The following is a 21677-nucleotide window of genomic DNA, read 5'->3' on the forward strand; positions in this document are numbered from 1 at the left end:
CACATTTACTAGTGTTTGCTCTCCCAGGTGTTTGACAGAAAAAGAGGGGGACCAAAAAAGAAAAAAATTGATTCCTGACAGTAAAAAAACCACACAGTGAGCAGTAAGTTAACAGAGCAAACCAGAGTGTCACTATTTTTTCAAGCCCTTCAGAAAATACATTCTTACTCTTCACAAAGGCTTTTTTTTGAGAAGGCTGTGGTAATCCAGCAGATCCCCCTCCAGAGGGTGCATCCACAGAGCATCCCACACATGCTCTGCCTTCCAGCACAAGGCTGCAACTCAGCACAAGCAGCTTTCCCACTAGGGGGGGATCCAGGGCTGGATTTGGGTGAGGAATAAGGCCAGCCAGCCAGCAGCTAACTTCAAATCACAAATATTTAAAGCTCTGATCAAAAGGTCTTGTAGGAGTTACATGATCTCATTCATGCCCAGAAAGATGTCTGATTCCCAACAGCTTTAATTTTTTTCTAAGGCCGTGTCGGCTCTAGGGACAAAAGGGGAATGTAACACACTATGAGATTTGGCCAAAGGTGGCTTCCAGACTTTTGGCTCAGTTGCCAAAAAAAAAAAAAAAAAAAAAAAAAAAAAAAAAAAAAAAAAAAAGAAAAAGATAGGTAAATAAACCACATATTCCCTGTCAGGATAGCTTCATGGAATTACATATCATTTTAGTGTGTCAGTTGGCACAGGAAATTTTTGGTTATCATGAAACAGAACCAGAAAAAGCAAAGGCTGAGCCCTGAGACATGACACACACTGGGAGGAGTTTGGTGCTTGCTCCTACCTGACCACCAGGTGAGTGCAAACGATGAACTCAGGCTTGGAGTTCCACTGGTGGTAGGTGATGTAGTAGTGTGTCTGCAGCCAGATCCACTGCTGCCCTTTGGTCAGGAACCGGTAGTAACAGGACTTGCCTTTTCCAAACTGCATCACTGTTACACAGAAAGAGAAAGGAATTTATAGCAAACAGGGATTTTATGGTGCAAAGGCGATTAGAAAAATCACTCAGCCCCTCTCCCAGACTGAGGCAGTGCTAAAATGAGCTTTATAAACAAGACAGATGATGCACAACCAGGTACTCAGCTCTTGTTTGGGGTCATTCCTGCTGATTTTCAGGAGTTCCCTTTGCTATTTTGAGATTTCTCTTATAACTGGAATAACCAAATAACTAGCTACATTCTTATAACTTATGGGCTCCCTGTAATTAGCATAAATAACATTAATTAAACAAATTCTTTGCCTTTTATAAGTACATGATAATGCATTTCAAAGACTGAAGACGTGAAATAAGAATCCTTAAAATGGCACAAAACAAGAACATAGTGGAGTTTTAACTGAGAGTTTTCTTCCAAGACCTGGCCTACTCCAACCTGGTGTATTTTATCAGGCTATGTCCAGAAAAATCCCAGGTGCAGTAATACAACTGGAAAATAATGAGGGGAACTATGTTAAATAACCACACTAATTGTTCCAGACTGCTGGAACAAAATAAAACATGCTCACTTAAAGTACCCACAATTAATGCAAAGTAAAATACAAACGTGCTTTAAACAAACTCATTTCACTTGACAGGAGGGAAGATGTCTGCCCTGGCTTCAACAGGCCACACTATTCCTCCTTGCATGAAAATAAACTTCATGGACCTACTTTGGTATTCACACATTAGCCTGAACCTGAACTTGACTCTTCTGCTTTGTTGTTTTCCTTTCAGGTCACCAAACATGAGCCACCTTCACCCACAGGAAAACTGTGTTCACTACTTTTGTATGTAAAATGATTCTGAATCTCCAGAAGCATTTTCCTAATGAGTGAGTGAGGTTCACAACACCTAATTGCACAGGCAAGTGATCCAAATGATGCTCTCAGAAGGTGTTTTGGTGAGCTGCACCTCCTGGCTAACTCCTGAGCCCAGGGGAATGGCAAGGACTGTGACAAACCAACAAAACTTGTAGGGCAGAGAGGGGATAGCTCTGACTCCCAACCTTTTAATCTCATTTCACTCTGAGGCAACCTGTGCTCAAACAATTTATGAAACCTACACAAACAGCTCCTGATCTGACTGAACCCTACAGATTTCATCCTCCCAGGTGTCAGCAGTGACAGTCTGTCACGGGAAGGGAGAGCTCCCACGTGCCCCTGAAGAAGAGCCTTTGGCAATGACAGTAAAAAGTTTTGCTCAAATGACAAAGGAAATCAGAGACAGACACACTGCAGAGGAAGGGCAACTTACAGTGTTCATGGCACCTAGCAAGAAGCTCCAGGTCATCTGCATGGTAATAATCATACCCCGATGTTCCCAGAACCTCAAAGGGTAAATATCCTATAATAGGTGGAGCCCTAGAAAGGAAGCAAAGGTCAGGCAGTGAGCAAAAAACTTGATGCTTTTGACATCCTGGCAGATAAGGTGTGATACCAGCAATAAACACCTTGTTCATTCACTTGGCAGGGAAATCTGGAGTGGATTTTCATATAGGCAGTGATGTATTTTTATATACAAAAAAAAAAAAAAAACAACCAACCAACCACCCGACAGCGAGGAGGAGGTAAAAATTGAGAAAATGAAAAGGTGTGTGTTTACTGTTTCACAGCCTATTCATTATGTGGGTGTAGAGAAAGGCATGTACATATGTGAGTGACTCAATTCATTAAGGATGCTTGTGAGACACAGCCTGACAAACGCTGTGGCTGATCCTGCACATAACTACTTGGAGCTGGAGTAAAATTATCCAGTAGGTTGGATGTAAGTGTCATCTGGGTAGTGACTGTAGGAGAGAGGATAAGTGGGAAGCTGCAGTGTGTGTGTGTCAGGACCAGCTTGGGAAAAAGTAACTGCTCCCCTGGAAAAGCTTGGGAAACTATGGCAAACAAACCTTTCTGTGCTGGTAGCACTGACAGCAATAGGGGCTGATTTAGGGCTGGTTTTGCTTTGGTTGGTAGAGAAGGAATTGGTGAAGTATTTAGATAGGCACATTGCAATGACTTACCTCACTATTCTCCTATCAATTCTAGATTTTCCTTTTTCTAAGCAAAATGTGAGATTTTTTTAAAGCAGATGAAACAACACTGAAATGTTGAGGGAGAAAACTACTGCTCCCTGTATCAGCACGTCACTGTCCATCTCCCAGCACTCAGGTACACTCCTGCCTGCACCAACTCAGACACTCAGGGAGGCAGGAGCTGTGCTAATGTGGCTCCACCTGATATTCCTGCCCAGGAATAGGGCAAAATGGTAAATAACTCAAAATGGGGCAGGCTGAAGGTGATGGTGCCTATCAAACCTGCCCCTCCTGCTGCCCCTCTCCTGACAAGCTGAGTGCTCTAAAGGAAGAAGGCCATAAAGTGGCCCAAGCCTATAAGGAAAAAGTTATTTCAGTGTATAACACGTGAGTTTGGATGGATCTGTCATCCAAACTGAGTTTTTTTGGTTATTACTGTGTGGAGTTCTCTCTTGGCTGAGCCACCCAGCACCAGATTTTCCTGTTGACAAAGTGGACACAGGTTATTCAGCCACAGAGAGCCCAGGCAGGTCTGTAAGCTCCCAAATGGGAAATGGGGGGAGAAAGACAATCCAAGGATCTGCTCAGCAGCAGTGCCAGGAGGAGCAAGGTGTGAGCAGGAGCTGCTGAGCCCCAGCACAAGGGACAGCAAATCCCTTGAAAACAGAGCTGAGCACACAGTGCTCTCTGCCACAACACAGCTTTATTTGTTCAAGTAACTTTTCATAGCACTCTGTTCCTTTTCCTTATGTGACCCAGATTTCTGTTAATGATGATAATACATGTATTTACTAAACTGTCCTTCCTTGCTGTCCCTTTGGCAGGATGCATGACTGTTTCTCCTATTTTTAATGACATGCTTATATTCAAGACAATAATGTCTTTCAGATGCACATCAGATAAACATTTAAGCTGATCAGGAAAGTATTATGCTTTCCTGAGTATCACCAGAGCTCTTCATAAGAGAAAGCAACCACAAAATGCTTCTCATCTGTCATTTAACAAGGAGATGCCTTGTGGAGCAATTTAAAAGTGTCTTGTTAGCTTAAGTTTCAGCCTTGAGATCTGCAACTTGCTGTGCAAATGGGAATGCACAGCCTTTAGAGAGCCTTTTGGGTGCAGTCTTTTAATAAATGAAGGGAAAATAAGAACAGCACCACAATGCAGAAGAGAAACAGATCGTTATCGAAGTTGATGGGTTTTTCTTCCTCTACACATATTTACATATAAACCCAGAATACAGATTTTTCCTATTTTTCTCATCTTTAGCCAGATCTGTGGAATGCTTTTATCTTTACTCTGATTTGAATTGTGATCATGACAGCAAAGGATAGTTTGATAGCTCCTGCTGTGTGCCCTCTGCCCCTGCTGCTGGCACACCCCAGTGTGGGGCAGCCTGTGGCAAATCAGCAAGAAACAGCAACATCTCCCAGTGTCTTGCAGGCTGTACTGGGGAGAGCTTGGAATCAGTGACTAAATGAGACATCTCCCACATCTCCTGCTCATTCTTGGGTCTGAGCTCACTGCTTGCATCTGGGGCTGTCACAAACTCTGCCTCATCATCTGCATCATCCTAATTTCCTCTCAGCAACAATGGATTCCTCGCTGGGGATATCAGTGGGACTGGAGTGTCTGCAAGCACCCAGCACAGAGATTCCTCTCTGAGTCATAACCCAGATTGATCAAAAGACTCTTTGACAAGTTTCAAAGTAGCTCCTACTCACCTTTTTCACAGGAGCTGCTGGGAGACAGCCCTGTGGAAAAGCAGCTCACTTCATTAGTGACGTGAGGGGCTTTGGGCTCTTTTACAGATCTTAATCAGCTGATTCTAAAAATGTGCATTATCAGACAGGCCAATTAAAGTCTAACAAAGCCACTCCAGCAAGATCTCAGCTGAATGAATAATTATCTGACTGTCCCAAACCACCACGATCAGCTGTAGGGCTGTCACAGGGTCAGTTCCTCCACACTCCACACCTCGTGTTCTATATAAATGAAAGTTATTATTCATTTCTATTTGCTCTCTCTCTTTCTTGCTCTAAATGTGCAGATGGTATTTAGATTTTTTTTCCTTACCAGTATTTTTTTTTTTTCCTTAGAGCCTTATTTACTAGTCTTCTGTTTTTAGTAATGACTACCTTGGCACAGTTCACAAGGAGGGGGATAATGAAAAGGGTAGGATTTTGCAATGTGCTTATGCACATATGTCAAATACAGAGAAGTCAAAAACATGAATAAAACCCTCCAGCTTCTTTTGAAGAAAATTAATCCTAAATTAAGCAGCTTAAAAAACTGGTTCCAGTCTGTTTCATTCACCAAGCTGAATTCTAGCCCACCATATTCCATTGTCAAAAACTAATCTACAATTAAGTAATAAAATCCACTGTTTTTTTATTTTGTTTTTAGAAATTCTATCATTTCTCAAGGTGAAGTCTAAAGTTTAATGACACAGCAAAAGGTTTAGAAGGATTCCTGGGAGCTGTAGTTGTAAAACAGAGGAGTTAAAACAATACAGAGAATGTACTGGGATCCACAGTGCTCACTTTCAATGACTTATTATCGTGGTTAGGAGATTAGACATTTTCCTAATGTCTAAATGGAAATATTTAGACATTAAATATGTCTATTTTTCCATGGTTGCTTGCTTGCCTTAAATATGGAAAACAGTGAAGCTTTTAAGGATGCCTAACAGCTAAGTTCAGAGTACTGCTACTTACTGAGTTGCATTTAATTAGAACTATTCCATTTGGGATCTCAGGCAATAGGTATACAAAGTTTTCTATTTTCAAACTACAATTTATTCATTCTTCAGTGACTAAGCCCAAATCTCTTACCTGTGGTCCAAGAATAAAAACTTCCATTCTAAACTATGCCTTGATGTAAATTCTTCACATGGCTCTTCAACATTGCAGAGCTCCTGCAAAACAGAGGGCACATTCAGACATTTAATTCTATGAAATGACAAAAGGAGCCCACCATCAAAACCTAGGATACATCTTGTTGACATAATAAACCATAGCAAAATAAAGGGCTTTTAAAGCACTTGACTTATTTTCCTCTAAGGAATGTGTAAAACTTGTTCTATAGATGCATGAACTGATGAAATATGGCTGAATAGTTTCACCTTGAGCTGAATTTCAGTGCTAGGATTAACAGTCAGAGAGTCTTATCTTGCACTCTCTAGGCAAAATTCCCCAGCTTTTTGCAAATCCTGGTATTTGAATATGGATGACAGCTCCAGGTCCAGCCTCTGAGGTGGCCAATGCCCTCTTGGCAAACAGCACGTAGGGTTGTTATCCCTGTCATCAGTGCACAGCCATGGGACATTTACAGACCAGCAGAAAGAGCCCATGACACATATTTTCCATGTTTCAAGATGCTGATGGCTTCCTTACACAAAGGAGTGGTGAATGCCCACCTTTGAAGGCTGCAAATTCCCAAGTGGAATCACCTCATCCTAGAGCTCCCCAGGCTGCCACCTCCGAGACAACCCCATCACAAAACCACCTCTTCCCAAAAGCAGCTCCTGCTTTGTACCTCACCTTCCCAAAACACATCCGTGTGCATGTGTGGGATGCTCGGTGAGTGCACCTTCTGGAGGGGGATCTGCTGGATTACCACAGCCTTCTCAAAAAAAAGCCTTTGTGAAGAGTAAGAATGTATTTTCTGAAGAGCTTGAAAAAATAGTGACACTCTGGTTTGCTCTGTTAACTTGAGTAAACTTATTGCTCAATGTGTGTTTTTTTTACTGCCAGGAGTCAATTTTTTTCTGGTCCCCCTCTTTTTTCTGTCAAAAATGTCACCTCTCAGCCACAGCCACATCCTCTCTCCTCTGCCAATCCTGTGCACAAGCCAGCTGTGCTGCTGACCCTGCTGCTGGCAGTGCCCCAGGGCACAGAGCTCACCTTTAGGAACTCAGAGCTCACCTGTAAGGACTCAAAGCTCCCCTTTAGAAACTCAGAGCTCACCTTTAAGGACTCAGGGCTCACCTTTAGGAACCCAGAGCTCACCTTTAGGAACTGCGGCGTGACGAGACGAACAGTGGCTACCAGGCAGATCTGCTCCTCCGTGGCTGACCTGAAAGCTCGTGCAATAGCTGACTCAAAGCCATTACAGGAGGGTGTAGGCACTGGGAACAACCAGACAATTTATTTTAGAAGAAGAGAAGGAAGGAGAGCTCTCTTCCTCTTTTAGGATAGGTACAGTGACTGAGGAAACCCAAGCAACAGACTCCTCCTACCCACGGGGTGATGCCAAACTGATTTTATTTCCAGCAGGACCCTTTAAGTTTCACAGCTGTAACCATCTACCTGTGGCATGCAGGGGAGCTTTGTAAGACAGCTCTGAGCAGCTCCCAGTGTGCAGCAGCAGTCAGCCTTTCTCCAGGCCAACATTTGCAAGGTTCAGGATTTTACAGGCACCTCAAAGTATTTGATCTCTGTAAAGTGTCATTTCACTGCCACGAGTGAAAGAGAATACTGTATTTTACTGGCTGTTTCAATTTTACAATTGGCAGTGGGTCAAACAGAGGCATTTTCAGTCTGGTGTCAGCTTTGCAGGAGCGGGCATTCTTCTGATCAACAGAGTTCCCACCACTTTTGTATGAAAAATACATCCAGTGTATGCACAGCTCATTCCATCCCTGACAATTGAGGGGCATTTTTAGCAGAAATAGAGCCTTTAAGATGCTACAGATCAAGACAATTTAAAGGAGAGAGGTGGTGAGGCAAAGATAAGCTGGAACAGTAACTTACCATGAGTAAAATATTTAAAATCCACTACAAATTTCACATATTCATACATCAGGGGTTCATTTGGATCTAAGCTGCCTCTTGCTAAATGGCAACAAAACTCTATTTGTTTTTCCACTGAAATGAGAGAAAGAAAGGGAGACACAGACAATGTTATTAGAAGTCTGCACTTTACCTCGCTCACATATTTAATTTATCTGCCAACCCTGCTGCTGTGGTATCTGAGCAAACCCTGCTGGGGAGCTTCTGATACCCAGAAGTAAATATATGACTACTGGGAGCAATTATCAACTGTTTCTGCTTAAGGAAATGTATTATCACCCTTTTTTCTTGTCTTTGCAATCACCCCAATAAGCTGAGGGGAAGCCCTGGCTGTACTGGTCAGCAGGATTTTCCCCTGACCTCCTGGATGGAGGATTTCATACATTTCCATGGTATTGCAGTACTCTGCTCTGGTCCTAGGACTTGGACCCACAGGGCACTGAACTCACCCTAAGCCTTCCCATTAACAGGGGAAGGCACTGTGCCAAGCTCTAAAATCCAGTTTTCTGCCCCAAGTTTGAACTCAATGGATTAAACCATACGGTTTTCAGCCAGAGGGAAACCACCCCCAGGGCAGAGCATCATCAGGGTGCTCAGAGCATCATTAAACTGCTCAGAGCACCATCATCCTGCTCAGTGCATCATCACCAGGCTGTTTAGAGCCTCATCAGGCTGCTCAGAGCCTCATCAGGGTGCTCAGAGCCTCATCAGGCTGCTCAGCTCCCACTGATGCTTTTGGAGCAGCAGGGAGGGGAGCCCAGAGCTCCTCCTGGCCTTGCCAGACCCACTGGGAAAGGGGCTCAGCACAGGCTCAATGGAACACAGGTGCTGGGAAGATGCTGCTGCCTGCTCTGGTCCTGGGGGACGTTTTCTGTGGGAAAGGGACATGGGACAGCAGCCAGCAGTACAGATCCAGATAGACTAGTCAGGTAGAAAGGCTCTTGTTTAAGTTATATTTGGGTTTCTCTTGTGTCCTGAGACATGAAAGCTTCTTAAGGAATAATGGCTCTGCCAAAACTGGGATTTCTCAATTTTTTTTCCTTTGAGCCCTCACTCCTTTCTCAGGCTTAGTCTAGCATCCCCCCTTGTGAAAAGCATCTACCATCCAAGGGGCAAAGCAGGTGGCAAAACAAACACTGTCCTAATCAAAGAGCAAGTACTGGGAGCACACAGGAACACTGGAGCTGTGATGCACTAAAACCCACAAATGCAGCAAAGCAGAAGTGGCAGGCAAGAGCATTAAGCAGCTGGAGAGCTCTGTGCAGACCTCTCCAGGAGCTCTTTACTTTTGGCAAACTTCTCTGACCGACAGACAAGAGCAGAGGAAATTTCCTTACCATTGAGGAAATCAGCTGCAACAGGATCTGTCATGAGCACGTGTGGGGAAAGGAGCTTGTACACCTCGCTCTGCTCCCCCTCAGGCAGAAAGTTTAATATATTTTGGTCCACCAAATCTGACTGATACAAAAGAATGCTTTGTCATGTTCAGCAGTACAGCCTGATACAACCAACATGCCTTTTCACCCCTTAGCAGAGCACAGATGCTGCTGGTCTGGATGGCCAAGACAAGGAAACCCAGTCATTGTGCAGATGGATCTAGGGCAGAACATAACCCTCAAACTATCTTACCCCAGGATTACTATCTATTGGTAAAAGGTTGGATGAGTCCCAAAGGTTGCCCTTCAGTTCAGACAGATTTAGGATGGAGAAGAAACCCTGGGACCACAGGAATATAACATGATGAGAAGTGAAACATTTTTCTTTGAAAGCATGACACAGAAGAGGGAGAGCTCTCCCCACATCCTCCATTTGTCTTCTGGGCTGAACATCTGGAAAAATCAGCTTGACCCACAAGTGATTCAGTGCTCATCAACCCACACATCCTGACTAAAGGGGTTCTACCAAAATGTCAGCACAGATTTGTTCTTTGCACATGTGAGATTCAGGTGATTTGCCCTCACATAGGGCATCCTTTGGTGCTCCATGCTTGGCACCAGATAAAGAGAAATATGTTTTTTTAGGGGCCAAGCTGAAATTTCTGCTCCTGACAACTAACTGGTTTCTAGAAGTTCTCCCTGAGGCCACACATTTGTTCTTAAAGACTATATGGACTCAAAGTAGAAAAACTCAATGTCATTTGAAGGGCACAGATTCAGTTCTGAAATAACATTTACATTCTCTAAGAAGAGCTTCAGCATGGATTTCACAACCATAAGATTTTCTATTAACCTGCTGGGTCAAACACCTCCCAGACCTTTAGATGCACAGCCATGTGATGAGCTGTGAGAACAGTGATTTTGCACAGTTGGGGATTTTTTTAAGCAAACTCATAGACCCTGGGAGAGAATCTGTTATTCACAGCAACTTCAGAAACTCCACAAGAGTTTGTTGGTTGACCTCCCACCCACGGTCAGTTGCCTCTTTGGTTGGACAAAACCAATTCCCAGCCCTGCATTGACTGATTTACATTCAGGAGGGGAATGAGCCTTCAATGTACTGGTCAGAACTTACCGGTAAGTGTCCTAGCAGAGATGAAACACTATCAGATACATAAATAATAATCCCATCAGTGGTAAGAGCAATGAGAAAGCCATCTAGTGCCTAATGATAATAGAAAAAGAAAAAAAAATCAAAACAGCATTATGCAAGGGAAAAACTTAAAATAGTTTAGCTTAAACCTAGCAGAAATTAAGCAAAGAAATGACAGTTCAGTGTGGAAAAATAAAAATTACACATGCTGTCTAATTCAACATTCTTTTTATATCCTTATTTTCTCACCCTTATTATTATTAAATTGACTTGTATTTTTCACTCAGTGAGTATTTATTTAATGTGAAGTGAGACAGTGATGCTTAGAATTTCAACACCCACACAATCCTGCTGACTTCAGTCACTCCATTATGTGTTCTGAATTACACAATAGTTAACAAAGTCAGTGCGTAAGGAGATGTCAGATATCATCATGGCAAATCCAGCATTGTGGATAGATTGATGGATGGATAAGCAGAGAAAGACAAATTATAAAATTTATGTATTTTAGCAGTTAATGGACAATATGAATAAGTTCTAAAGCCTAATTTATTTTGCTTAAAGCACCTGATTTGTTAGGTTAGTGACAAAACAATTTTAAGGCTTGTTTTGTTTCCCCTTTCTCATTCACAGTGGTTTCTGTCCCAGAGTTAAAGCTCTCTGTCCCTTTTAAGTCACTGCCTGTGCTTTTCTCCTTGGATGTTGTGTTCTTCCTGTTCCTCACAATACCTCCTTGTACCATTTACCCAGTGCCTGTCCTTATTCTTCTCTAACATCAAGATCTGGGAGGTTCAGTAGCTGGTCAGCACTGTGGACAAAGCCAGCTCTTCTACAGACACTGAGGCTGTTCTGCAGCTGAGCTCCAGAGATGCAGCATCCACCATGTCCCCCACCTCACTGCCAGGCTCTGCCTTTGCTCAAATTGAGTCCTCTCAGGAAAAAACCACTGATTTCTGCTCAATGGACCAGAGTTCAGCAAGGCAGCAGTTATTACAGGGCTTGCTCTCCCCCACCACTTCCAGTCTGAGGGGGGGAATTTGTTTTGATTCAGCTGGAACAAGCCAGCTTGTTTGGCAAGAGAGATTCCCAGAAAGAATGAACAGACTTTTCCAGAGAGGTGAGTCATGACATCCTGATGAAAAGGAGTAACTAAGACACAGCAGCACCTCCCAGCTCAGCCCAGCATCCACCCTGATTTTGGTGGGGCAAAGAGCAGCAGCTGCCCACGCAGGGCAGGAGATGTCCCTGCCACAGGAGCATGCAGCACAAACCCAGAGCCACATCCTTAAAAGAGGAGAAATGAAGGCTTGGGGGATGTTTCTAGATTGGCAAAGCATTTTCAGAGGTGGGAGTATAAGAGCTGTTTTCCTGAATGCACTTAAAGGCAATTCAAGCAGAAGAGGCAGCACTCCCATCAGGAGGACAGCAGCACACAGCCAGCAGCTGCACAGGCAGCACAGGCAGAGCTGCCTGGCTAATGGGATGTGGGAGGAAGAGAGATGCTCCGCTTTTTTCAGGTCCTTTCAAGTTTTTTCCTAAAAAAAGCCAGCTCTAGCGGCTCTTCTGAGAAAAGGAAATTCTCTTTTTCCTCTCTCACCAGGCCAAATCTGGGGCAAACCAATCTTCATTGCCAAACAAAAAGCCATTTACCTTTAAGGGGAAGAAATCTTATTTTTAATTCTGTGTCTGTAAAGCATTCAGTAAAACACTGGTCTCTGACAGGTTTGTATTGTATGTGCCAGCAGAGCAGAAATCATTAACATTGGGACCTACAGGTGAAAAAGAACTGTACACCTCTGGTCTACTCCACTGAACTGATTATTTCTGACTAATCTATTTAATTTCTTCTTACCTCTAACATCAACTGGGTGAACTCCTCGTTGCTAAGAAATGAAGGCTTCCAGTCTTGTCTAATCTGACAGGCTTCTGTCTGTGCTGTGATTTCTTAAAGAGAAAATATCAAAAAAGCAACATGACTCATGCTACTTGGGATTTTTTTTTCATTTTCAAGTAACACTAGGTTTCTTTAAAGAGGCTGTTAGAGGAATCATCCTCATATCATTTTTCACACAAAGCCTTCTTGCATGCAACAGTCATTTTCCACACCATCATGATACAAACACATTAGAAACCAAGAAAGGGAAATGGAGACATTTTAGGGGCCCTAAAGAAAACCTTAAAAAATTAAGTTCAGTGGGCTAATTTCAGAGTAGTAGAGAGTCTCTGTGAGCAAAGGGTGACTGCAATTCTGGAGCTGTTTCTTTCACTCTGGAGCTGTTTCACAAGCTGCTCTTGTGCGTGCCCAGAGAGCAGGACAGGTTTATCCTCTCCTAATCCAAGAGACCTGGGAAGATGGGATCGGATCCCCTGTCTCCCTCCTTTTGTGATGGATGCTGTTCCTCAGCTTTTCCCTCCTCATGCCCTGTTTGAGAGTGCACAAAGCAGGCCAGGGGATGTGGAGGCCAGTGAGGGTAATGATGTAAAAAGCATCCAGCCCTGCATCTTTTCAAATCTATGTTTAACTGCTCAGCAATGCATTCAGCTCTGGCCCATCTCCTGAGGCCAACTGCTGTGCCTTATTCTGCCCCTCACTTAGGCTCATGTCCTCTCTGGGTGGCTTGGGAAAAAAAACCAACCCCAACCAGTTTTTATTTTCTGAGTGGGGACTGGCTGCTGGGCAGATGCAGAGCCAGCACCCTCCAGCACCTTTCTGTTTCTGCAGGAAGTCGATGGTCCTCTGCAGTATTGTGGACTTGTCCATCTTGAGAGGGTGGCCATGGCCCTGCAGCATGGTGCAAAGCTCTTTGATGAGGACATTGAACTGGTCTCTCCTCTTCTTCTCAGATTTGTTGCGTGATGCCCTGGGTGACAAAAACATAAATGCCACTGAGCAGAATGAAGGGCAAACCAGGGTGAGGTGATCCACCCTGCCCCAGCAAAACACTTTTGCTACAAGGCCCTAAGCACCAGCAAAATCCTTGTGTGCAAGCCCAATTTTAAACAAATAAACACTCCCAGCAGAGTTTAGATTCTTGCATTTAAACTGCAGCAAGGAGCACCTGGAGGTAACACAAATTTGTGTTCATTTGGGAAAGACCATATCCTTACAAACATTTCAGCAGCAGCTCCCACTCTTTCAAAAGCAGTGACAGGGAAGGTGCCACAAGAGAAATTCCTCCAGTAAGAGTAGAGTATGTTCATGCATGTTCATGTTCTCCTCACTTCATTTTTATCAACTTTTGTTTTGCAGTCAGTACACACACATCCAAACATCAGAATGTGAAGGATTTCTCTGATTTGCACTTGCAAAAGGAGCTTATCAAGAGACAGCACTGTGCAGAGCCAACTGAACTGCAGAACAAAATCTTGTATGTGGTCCTGAAAATCTACTGCTGCCATATATGAAACTGGGAATGTTAGGAGTCTGGCTGCAGAACCACAACTAGTTTCAGTTCACAAATTAAGAATATTTATTAGGCTTTCCCCCTCCATTAAAAACAATGAAGGAGAAAAGCAAATCCATTCAGTTTCTTCCAAACACTTTTCATAAAACCTCATCCAGTAGTAATTAATTTGCTTTACAAGTGTATTCATGATGATACATACTTCCTGTGATCTAGACTGAGGGTGGGATGCAGAAAGCATTTCCATTCATATTCAGGTTGGCATTTGGATGTTCTCAGATCCAAGATTGATGCTCACAGCCACCTCTGCTTTGGCACTCGTGTACAATGACTAAACACAAGTGAGCCAAGAGCTTCTCTGACAGGAGACTAACTCAGACCTGTGCTAAAGCAGGACTGCCAAGGGAACTCTACCCCAGGTGGGCAGCACTGCTTGATAAATAAAATAAAATCACAGGTCAGGACTCCTGCGTCAAGATAATAAATAGCCATGGGATAGCATGTCCTGTTAGAGAAATCATCCTTGTATCATTCTTCACACAAAGCCTTCCTGCATGCAACAGTCATTTTCCACACCATCACAATACAAACACATTAGAAATCAAGACAGGGAATGCCTCATCCTGAGGGCACAGCAATCAAATTTAAGGATCACTCAGCCAGATAACCCATTGTAGGGGTGGCCAAACTCTGTGACAAGCCTGACTTAAATTTTGCTGCTTGTGGTCAGCTGTGCACAGCCTGTAAACTGTGTGGGAGCTTTGCCTCTGACACCAGTGGGGTCAAGTTCATTGCCAAGCCCTGGACAACACAGCATTTACAATTCTCCTCCAGGAGTGCATCCCATCATACCTCTTTGCCCTGTCCTTCTCATCTTCATCCATCAGTTCGTTTACACAACACAGGGCTCTGCAAGGGAAACACAGAAGTGCTTACTGAGAATATTCCCTGATCTTGCTAAGAACTCAAAACATGGAGCATAGTGGTTTGCACTTAAAGGATGTTTCAGTCTTCCCTTTCCTAAATTCCACTCTTGGTGTGTCTTTCCTTGCTAGTTGAGTCAGCTATTGAGGTATGAGGAGCGAGGCTGCTGCTACATGCCCAGACATCCAGCTACAACAGCAGGGCTTTAAAGGGAAAGATCTAAAAGCCCCTCAGCCTGCCTTTGTCCTGCCCTCTAAGCCAGGATAGGGAATCCTGCTGAAGCACCATCTCTGCACAGCAATCAGCATCTTCCTGGCAAATGCAAGAGCAAAAAGGAGAGAAATGTGACCTGGTGTCTGCAGCAGGCAGCACCACAGCTGCTCCTGTCCTGGGAAATCAGATAGGTTGATCTCAATCTGCCTGCCCTGCTTGAAACATACCTGAGATTTCTTTTCCAGTGGAAAGACATAGGAGAAAGAAAGAAACTGTGCTAATCCCCTAAAGGATTAGCATTAGGCAACAGCAGTGTATTATCAGGATATCTAAGAGATGATATGAGACAGGTTCATCCAGAGCATCCTGCAGCCAGTGACTGCTGCCTGCACTGCTGGACTTCTCCCACATTATCTCAGCAGAGTCCTGGGATTCATACCCAAGGCTTCCATTTAAAATATCCTCACCTGGCACCAACCAGGGAAGGAGAACAGCTGGAAACAACTCCCAGTAAAGACCCAGGAGTCTCAAACCCCATTAAATGATGGAGAATTCAATGCAAGGGTAACTTCTTCACTGGTGACTTGCCTTCTGTGACTCACTTGGGCTGAGTCTGAGGGACACAGAGCCAGGGAGGTGCAGGTGAGGCAGCTGCTGTCACTCCACACCAGTGACAGGTGCCCAGGTCAGCTCTGCTGGATTGCACCTCCTCCAAAGAGGAAATCACACCCATCCCCACCGCCAGAACCAATCGGCCCCCATCTCCTGCGAGCACTTTCCCTGCAAACCACCTCAGGCTGCCCAGAACTCAAGGGGCATTTTTCAATAGGTACATCCAAAAGATTTTCTCTGTTTAGAGACTACTCCAAGCTCAGACAACTTGGTAGCTATAAAAATAACACAAAACAGAACCACCCACAACTGTCAGGAAGTCAAAGATGCTGCTCACAGCAACAGCTACAAAATTTTATCCTTCCTTCCCTGCTCCAGGGCAAGGAACTCCCTCCCTGCAGATAACCTGGGCAGAGGAAACTGTATGAATTTTTTTGTTATGAATACACTCCATAGAGGGGGAGTGGTTCTCTCTGCCCAAGTCACCAAAAAGCTATGAGCCAAATTAGAAATTACCTGTTCTATTCCTCAGATTCATCAGTCCAGACTGACAGAGTGGGATTAGCACTTCTTATCACCATGTAAATAGAGATGGAGAAAAATTAATCCTGGAAGGAAAAGCAAGTCCAGTTAAAACACAGTTGCAGGCAAGACTTATCCCAGACAGCTGCAATCATTTCAGGCTGAGAAAAGTCTACCAGCATAAATTAGAAATATGCTCAATTATGACTGAGGAGCAAAGTCTTCAGCAATAGGAGCTGGACCAGGTTCTCTTGGCTCTGTGGGCACTATCTATTGCCACAGAAGGAGCCTGGGAAGGCCAACAGGACCTCTCATGTCCCAAAAAACCTGTGAGACCCAGCAGGGTGGCATAATGGCCCTTCTGGCTTGGAGCCCCTGAGGATCACTGGAGTTCTCCCCAGGTATGACAGTTTGCCTGGTGTGCTGTGAAAGCCAGAAGTAGGATCTGTACCTCATCTATCAAACCTTGCAACTCAAATCTCCCTCAAGACAAACATGATGAGCAAAAGTCAGCACAGGCCACAACCACCCACCTGTGAATGGACTCAAGGCCTCCTTTTAATACTTACTGCTGATGGGACACACAAAATCTAGGGGAAATAAAATATAACAAAATCTAGGGAAAATACCAGGTAACTCCTGACACCCTCAGTGAAGCTGCAGCTGGAAACACCTGCACAGCAAACTTAAACTCAGTGGATGTGCTCTGTGTCTGTTCTCACAGCTGAGAGAAGTGACATGCTTTTATTCCAGGTCACAAGGAGCCTGTGATCTTGTTTGTTGCCCTATTGAGCTGAGGCTCTTATCGCTGCTGCTCATCCCTCAGTGCTGCTCTATCAAAATCACACAGTTGTTTCTCCTCTAGAAGAATGACCCCTACAGAAGATTTGTTGACTGGGGATAAGTTCAGAGACACACAGGTATAAAGAAAAGTCTCTTTAAAGCAACAGGTTAAATGATTAAAAAAATGCTTGTGGACGCACAGAACTACCAAAATTTTTCAGAGAATCTTCTTTGCATGCAGACTTGACCATGCAAATATTCAGCTAAAGGAAGGGATTTTTCCCCAGCATGGAGTGCAAGGCATTATTTTATAGAAACTGTATTTTAGGGAAATTTTGCCCACGGCTCCCAGGAAGCCTGGTGGGTTTTCTGCCTCACTGGAATGGTTGGCTGGAACTCCACCCAGCTGGAACAGCAGCCTGCTGAGGGAAGCTGCTTGGTCACCAAGAGAGTCAAGAGTCCAGCTAATGCTCACTGAGCCTGAACTGGGAAATGAAGGCTGGATTCTCCAGCCTCCAGGAGTTACCAGTGCTGCAGCACAACAGATGTGAGCTACCAGGGGCAGGGGGATGAGGCTTCCTAATAATGAACATGAGCAATGCCATCAGCCAACACCAGACTTGGAGGAGCTCACAGAATAAATAAATGGCCATAAAAAAAAGACCCAACCACACAGAGCAGCTCTTTGCATGATGCAGCAGGATGGTGAGCTAGAAAAAGTCTGAGTAGAAGACACCTAAGGACAAAATAATCCTAACTGGATTAAGCACTTCAGGACTGCATTTAGCTAAGTGCTTTTTGTCTTGTTATAAGACAGAGCTAAATATAGTAACCAGAATACTTAAGAATAGTTTCATAAGGGTTGTATACACTCCTCAGCCAGTTAAGGCACTTAGCACTACTGACAGCAGTATGTCTGCAGGTTAAGGGTACTTTAAATAGATCCAGATAGAATCTCTTTGACCTTAACTGCATTAACCAGAGGGATCAAAATTTATTTATTGCCTCCTGAAAATCCCCTTCTGTAACACTTTGAGAGAGGGATTCCTGAACTCTGTGGGCAGGTAAAGAGGAAACTTGTCAGTGCTGCTGGCACCATTTCTCACCCCACCTCCGACAGGTGAGAATCAGCCTTCTCACAAAGCAATGCACATCCATCACTGCTTAATGCCCTCTGTAAAGGGAAATTATTTTTTCCTTCCTTTGTACAGGGAGTCTCAAAACCCACTCATAATGTTTTAAGGGTACATTACATTTCAGACTTTTCAAATATCACAGTATTTGAGGTTGTTTCCAGGGTTACAGAAAGGGTAATGTAGCCAAATGACAGCCTTAACAAGACAAATGGACTTTGCAGACAACAACTAATAGTTAAATCATTATTCCATGCTATCTGCTATATTCTGGCACATTTTTTTACTGAAGAGAGAACGGCAGAGGGAATTTTCTGTTTTGCAGAACTATCCGACTTCAGGATCAATCTAAAACTGCAAACTTGTGAGTAAAGAAAACACTTATTTATTGACTTGCTGCAAACCACCAAAGTATTAACATTACCTTTAGGATAATTCTTAATGGAACAGTCAGATTTGTGTCCTAAAACCAACAGTAACTATGAATGTTTCATTATAGGCTAAATTTTAATTATTTGGTTATGTCACTCATGGCAAGGCAAAGATATTTCTATGAGAGATGTTGCCCTTTTCTTTGTGATCAACAATGAATAAAGCTTTCATCCATCACCTAAAAATGTCCCTGAACCCAGATGATTTGATTGCTTTTCCCAGCTGGAAAAACATTCTCTATGCATAAAAACTTTGCTCTGCTCATATTTAAGTTTTCATAGAATTTTGCACTAAAGTAACATACAGCAGTTAGGGAGTCTTCAAATCTACACCATAGGAAACACTTTAATTATGTAAATGTGCTGTACCAATAATTTCCACAGACTTTGCATGCAATGAATTCATCAGAGAGCTCTCAATTACAAGATGCAGCACTTTGTGGTACAATGCAGCCACAAATAAAGAGAGATAACACCATCTCCAGCAATATGATTTATGTGTCAGTGTGCCAATGTCTCATTATTCTTGAGGCAACAGGAGGGCACGACCGTGTTTGGCAGCAAAACAGCTGATTTCATTTTTAAAAGGCAGAATTTAACCTCTTCAGCAACATGCTGCTGGTTCAACTATAAGATGCTTGTGTAAATGGCATTTGAAAAAACCAAAGAGTGTGGCTGAATCCTCGTGGCTGTCCAGCACAGGAAGGAGCTGTGGCACTCAGCCTGTGCTCCCTCCTGTCACACAGACACAGATGTTTGCCCCAGTGTCACAGTGAGTGGCACAAGCCACAGCTGTGACATTCCCCTGTGCCAGAGCTCCCCATAGGGCACCACAGCTCTGCCCCAGCCCAGAATGAAAATATCACACAGAAATGCAAAGACTAAACCAGGTGTGGCAAAGGACTTGCATACTTGTGCTATTTGATCTGCTTGCTTCATTTTTTTTCTGCCTCTGTTTCACCCTCTCCTTTTCTTGCCCTCTGTTGTTGTTCACTCTTTTCTGCCCTTCCCTCTCTCAACCCCTGCACTCAACATCCACTGGATCACAATTCAGAGAATTGCATCTCTCTTGAACGTGGTTCTCCCCATCTTGCTGTTCCTTACATCACCTGCCTTCATCTTTCCATTGCTTTTTCTTCTCCACATTCATCACCCTCCTCTTCTCCAAAAAAAAAAAAAAAAAACCCAAAGAAAACATACAATGATCTCAGTTTTGGCATTTCACTGAGGGAGCTTGGCTTGCCCTGTCTGAGGCACACAGGACTGACAGAGAAGGTTCCCTCCAGGGACACACTGCCTGAGCAGTGATGCTGCTGGGGATCTGATGAGTTTTGGCTCCCAGGACACCTCTGTCCAGCTCCAGCAGCACAGGGTCCTGGTCAGCTCCCAGTCCCAGTTCCAGACCCTCTCTGGAGGAACTGGGCTCTCCCCCAGGTCAGTGGTGGAGCTGTGAGCTCCAGGCTTTACAGAAACACCTCTCTGCACCCAGGGGGAGGCTGAGGGAACTGGTCCAGCCCAGCACATCCATCCACAGCATTACCCTGGAACTTTTTGTGGGTACCATGACTGTATTTTCACACATATCTTTGTTTGCTAGAAGAGGGGTTATGGTGCTCACTGAGGGAGGGAACCAAGTGTTCTGTGTTTTCCCTTTGTTAACTTGCCAGAAGTGGATTTTTTTTGTGCTACTGCTGTAACTGTTGCATCTCAATGCCCTCACTTATCTACAGCATACTCTCCCCCTGGTTTATTGAGCTCTAAATTTAGCTTGTTACCTGTGACAGATTTATAAGAACATTTATTAGAGCAGTAACAGCTTCAGACAGAAGCTAAAAAGTGTCCAAAGAAAATGGATTATACAAAACAATTACACCATAAAAAAAGGCTGTAATGGAACACTGTGATTCAGCACAAAAGTGAAATGAAAGATACAGCAAGGAACAATGGTGGGGTTTGGGGGGGGCGTGTGTTTTTGGGGTTTTTTTTGGTTTGTTTGATTTTTTAACCAATATATGGTGCTTCAGAAAAAAGAAAGGCGGAAAAAGATTTAAAAACTCACGGATACTTGAAAAGAAAAGATGATTACTGGAACATTTTGTTCTCCAGGATTTTTTATCAGATCCTGGAGAAAATAGCTGGCCAAGTTTGCTCTGTTCTAGCAAATTGCTGAACCTTGCAGGGTGAAGATACAACAGTGTAGAATATTATTCAAAATGTCTCTGGGGTTTCTCTAACAAGAAGAGCATGCATCTAATTAATTATACCAATTTGTCTAATGGCCCCTTAAAATTCCCAAAACATGGCAAAAAGCAAAAATGCTGATTCACAGCCCTAAGAAATATAAAATTGTACCTCTGGCACAAGCAGTGTAGGATAAGAACACAAATAATATTTCTTCTGCAGTTTTGGGTGAACACCTGTGTTCATTCAGTTACTACAGGAAAGGGAAATAAATGTGTGTTGTAGTAAGAAACGATGACATCCAAGCTATAAACAATTCTTTACCATACCTGACTCAGACAAAGAGCCAAACAACCCTCAAATAATAACGTGGCTTTCCCTCATGCAGGATGAGAGCAAAAGTAGCTGTTCACAGTCAATCCTTCAGCAGCAGCAGTTGGGATTGTGTGTTTTCAGGGGACTGCTTCCAGAAAAGGTACACAGAGCTGAAGAGGAGTCAGGAATATTGAAAATGAATGGTTAAAAGTCTTTTGAACAGAATGTTCTTCAAAACTTCCAGCTTTTAAAGCTGTGTTTCTGTTCCTGGCTGATCCAAATGATGCAAATGCATGTGTGTGGGGGTGAGTGCATAAACACATATTTTACTTCAGAGCAATTTGCAAAAAAAATACCAAGAGCAATTTCTACCCAGGAAAGCAGTGGTGACATTCAGGATGACTCCTGATGCTGGGAGTTAGGTAACCATTAATGCTGGGTGCATGGGGAAGGAGGTGAGCAGAGAGCCCTCACTCCTGCCCCAGGCCACTTCCTATCAGATTCACTTCTCTGGCAAATCACAAAGGAGTGGGGGGTGTGGGAAGGTTAACCCAATAAATTTCAGCAATGAAAACAGTGACTTAACAAGCTAAAAAAAAAATCCCTCCCAAAACTCTCGATTCTCCAGCTTAAAAAATTGGAACACTATCATTTGGTGCTCACCATCTGATTACAAACCTGGTGTTGAAACTCTGGCTCATTTCAGGGGTTCATTCAGAAGAGTTTTAACACTCTCAGAGACAACCACCAAAGGACATTTTAAAAGAAGCCAGCACTCTGCTCTGTCAGCAGTGTCATCTGCAGAACTGCCTGTGGAGCTGGTGCTGGGCACCCTGAG

The 21677-nt window shown here is 43.6% G+C and overlaps 1 protein-coding gene across 3 annotated transcripts in view; it reads right to left on the minus strand.

Annotated features, from left to right (window-relative positions):
• PASD1 (PAS domain containing repressor 1) overlaps window positions 1-20927 on the minus strand; it is a 34913-nt gene extending 13986 nt beyond the window's left edge. For 2 of the 3 annotated variants that reach the window (XM_083876286.1, XM_083876284.1), the window contains exons 1-12: window positions 20854-20927; window positions 15991-16082; window positions 14578-14634; window positions 13028-13182; window positions 12174-12265; window positions 10304-10393; window positions 9130-9250; window positions 7754-7867; window positions 7010-7128; window positions 5834-5916; window positions 2234-2340; window positions 788-935 (exon numbers count right to left, since the gene is read on the minus strand). In XM_083876286.1, the coding sequence (XP_083732412.1) occupies window positions 788-935; window positions 2234-2340; window positions 5834-5916; window positions 7010-7128; window positions 7754-7867; window positions 9130-9250; window positions 10304-10393; window positions 12174-12265; window positions 13028-13182; window positions 14578-14609 (1061 nt within the window). In that variant the 5' untranslated portion in view covers window positions 14610-14634; window positions 15991-16082; window positions 20854-20927. Of the gene's footprint in view, window positions 1-787; window positions 936-2233; window positions 2341-5833; window positions 5917-7009; window positions 7129-7753; window positions 7868-9129; window positions 9251-10303; window positions 10394-12173; window positions 12266-13027; window positions 13183-14577; window positions 14635-15990; window positions 16225-20853 lie in introns of those variants that run through there. The other variant, XM_083876285.1, reaches the window with a different exon arrangement.
• Between the last annotated feature and the right edge of the window lie 750 nt (window positions 20928-21677).

This window comes from Zosterops lateralis (assembly GCF_965231275.1).
Source record: "Zosterops lateralis genome assembly, chromosome: 21".
In the NCBI taxonomy this organism is placed as follows: Eukaryota; Metazoa; Chordata; class Aves; order Passeriformes; family Zosteropidae; genus Zosterops; species Zosterops lateralis.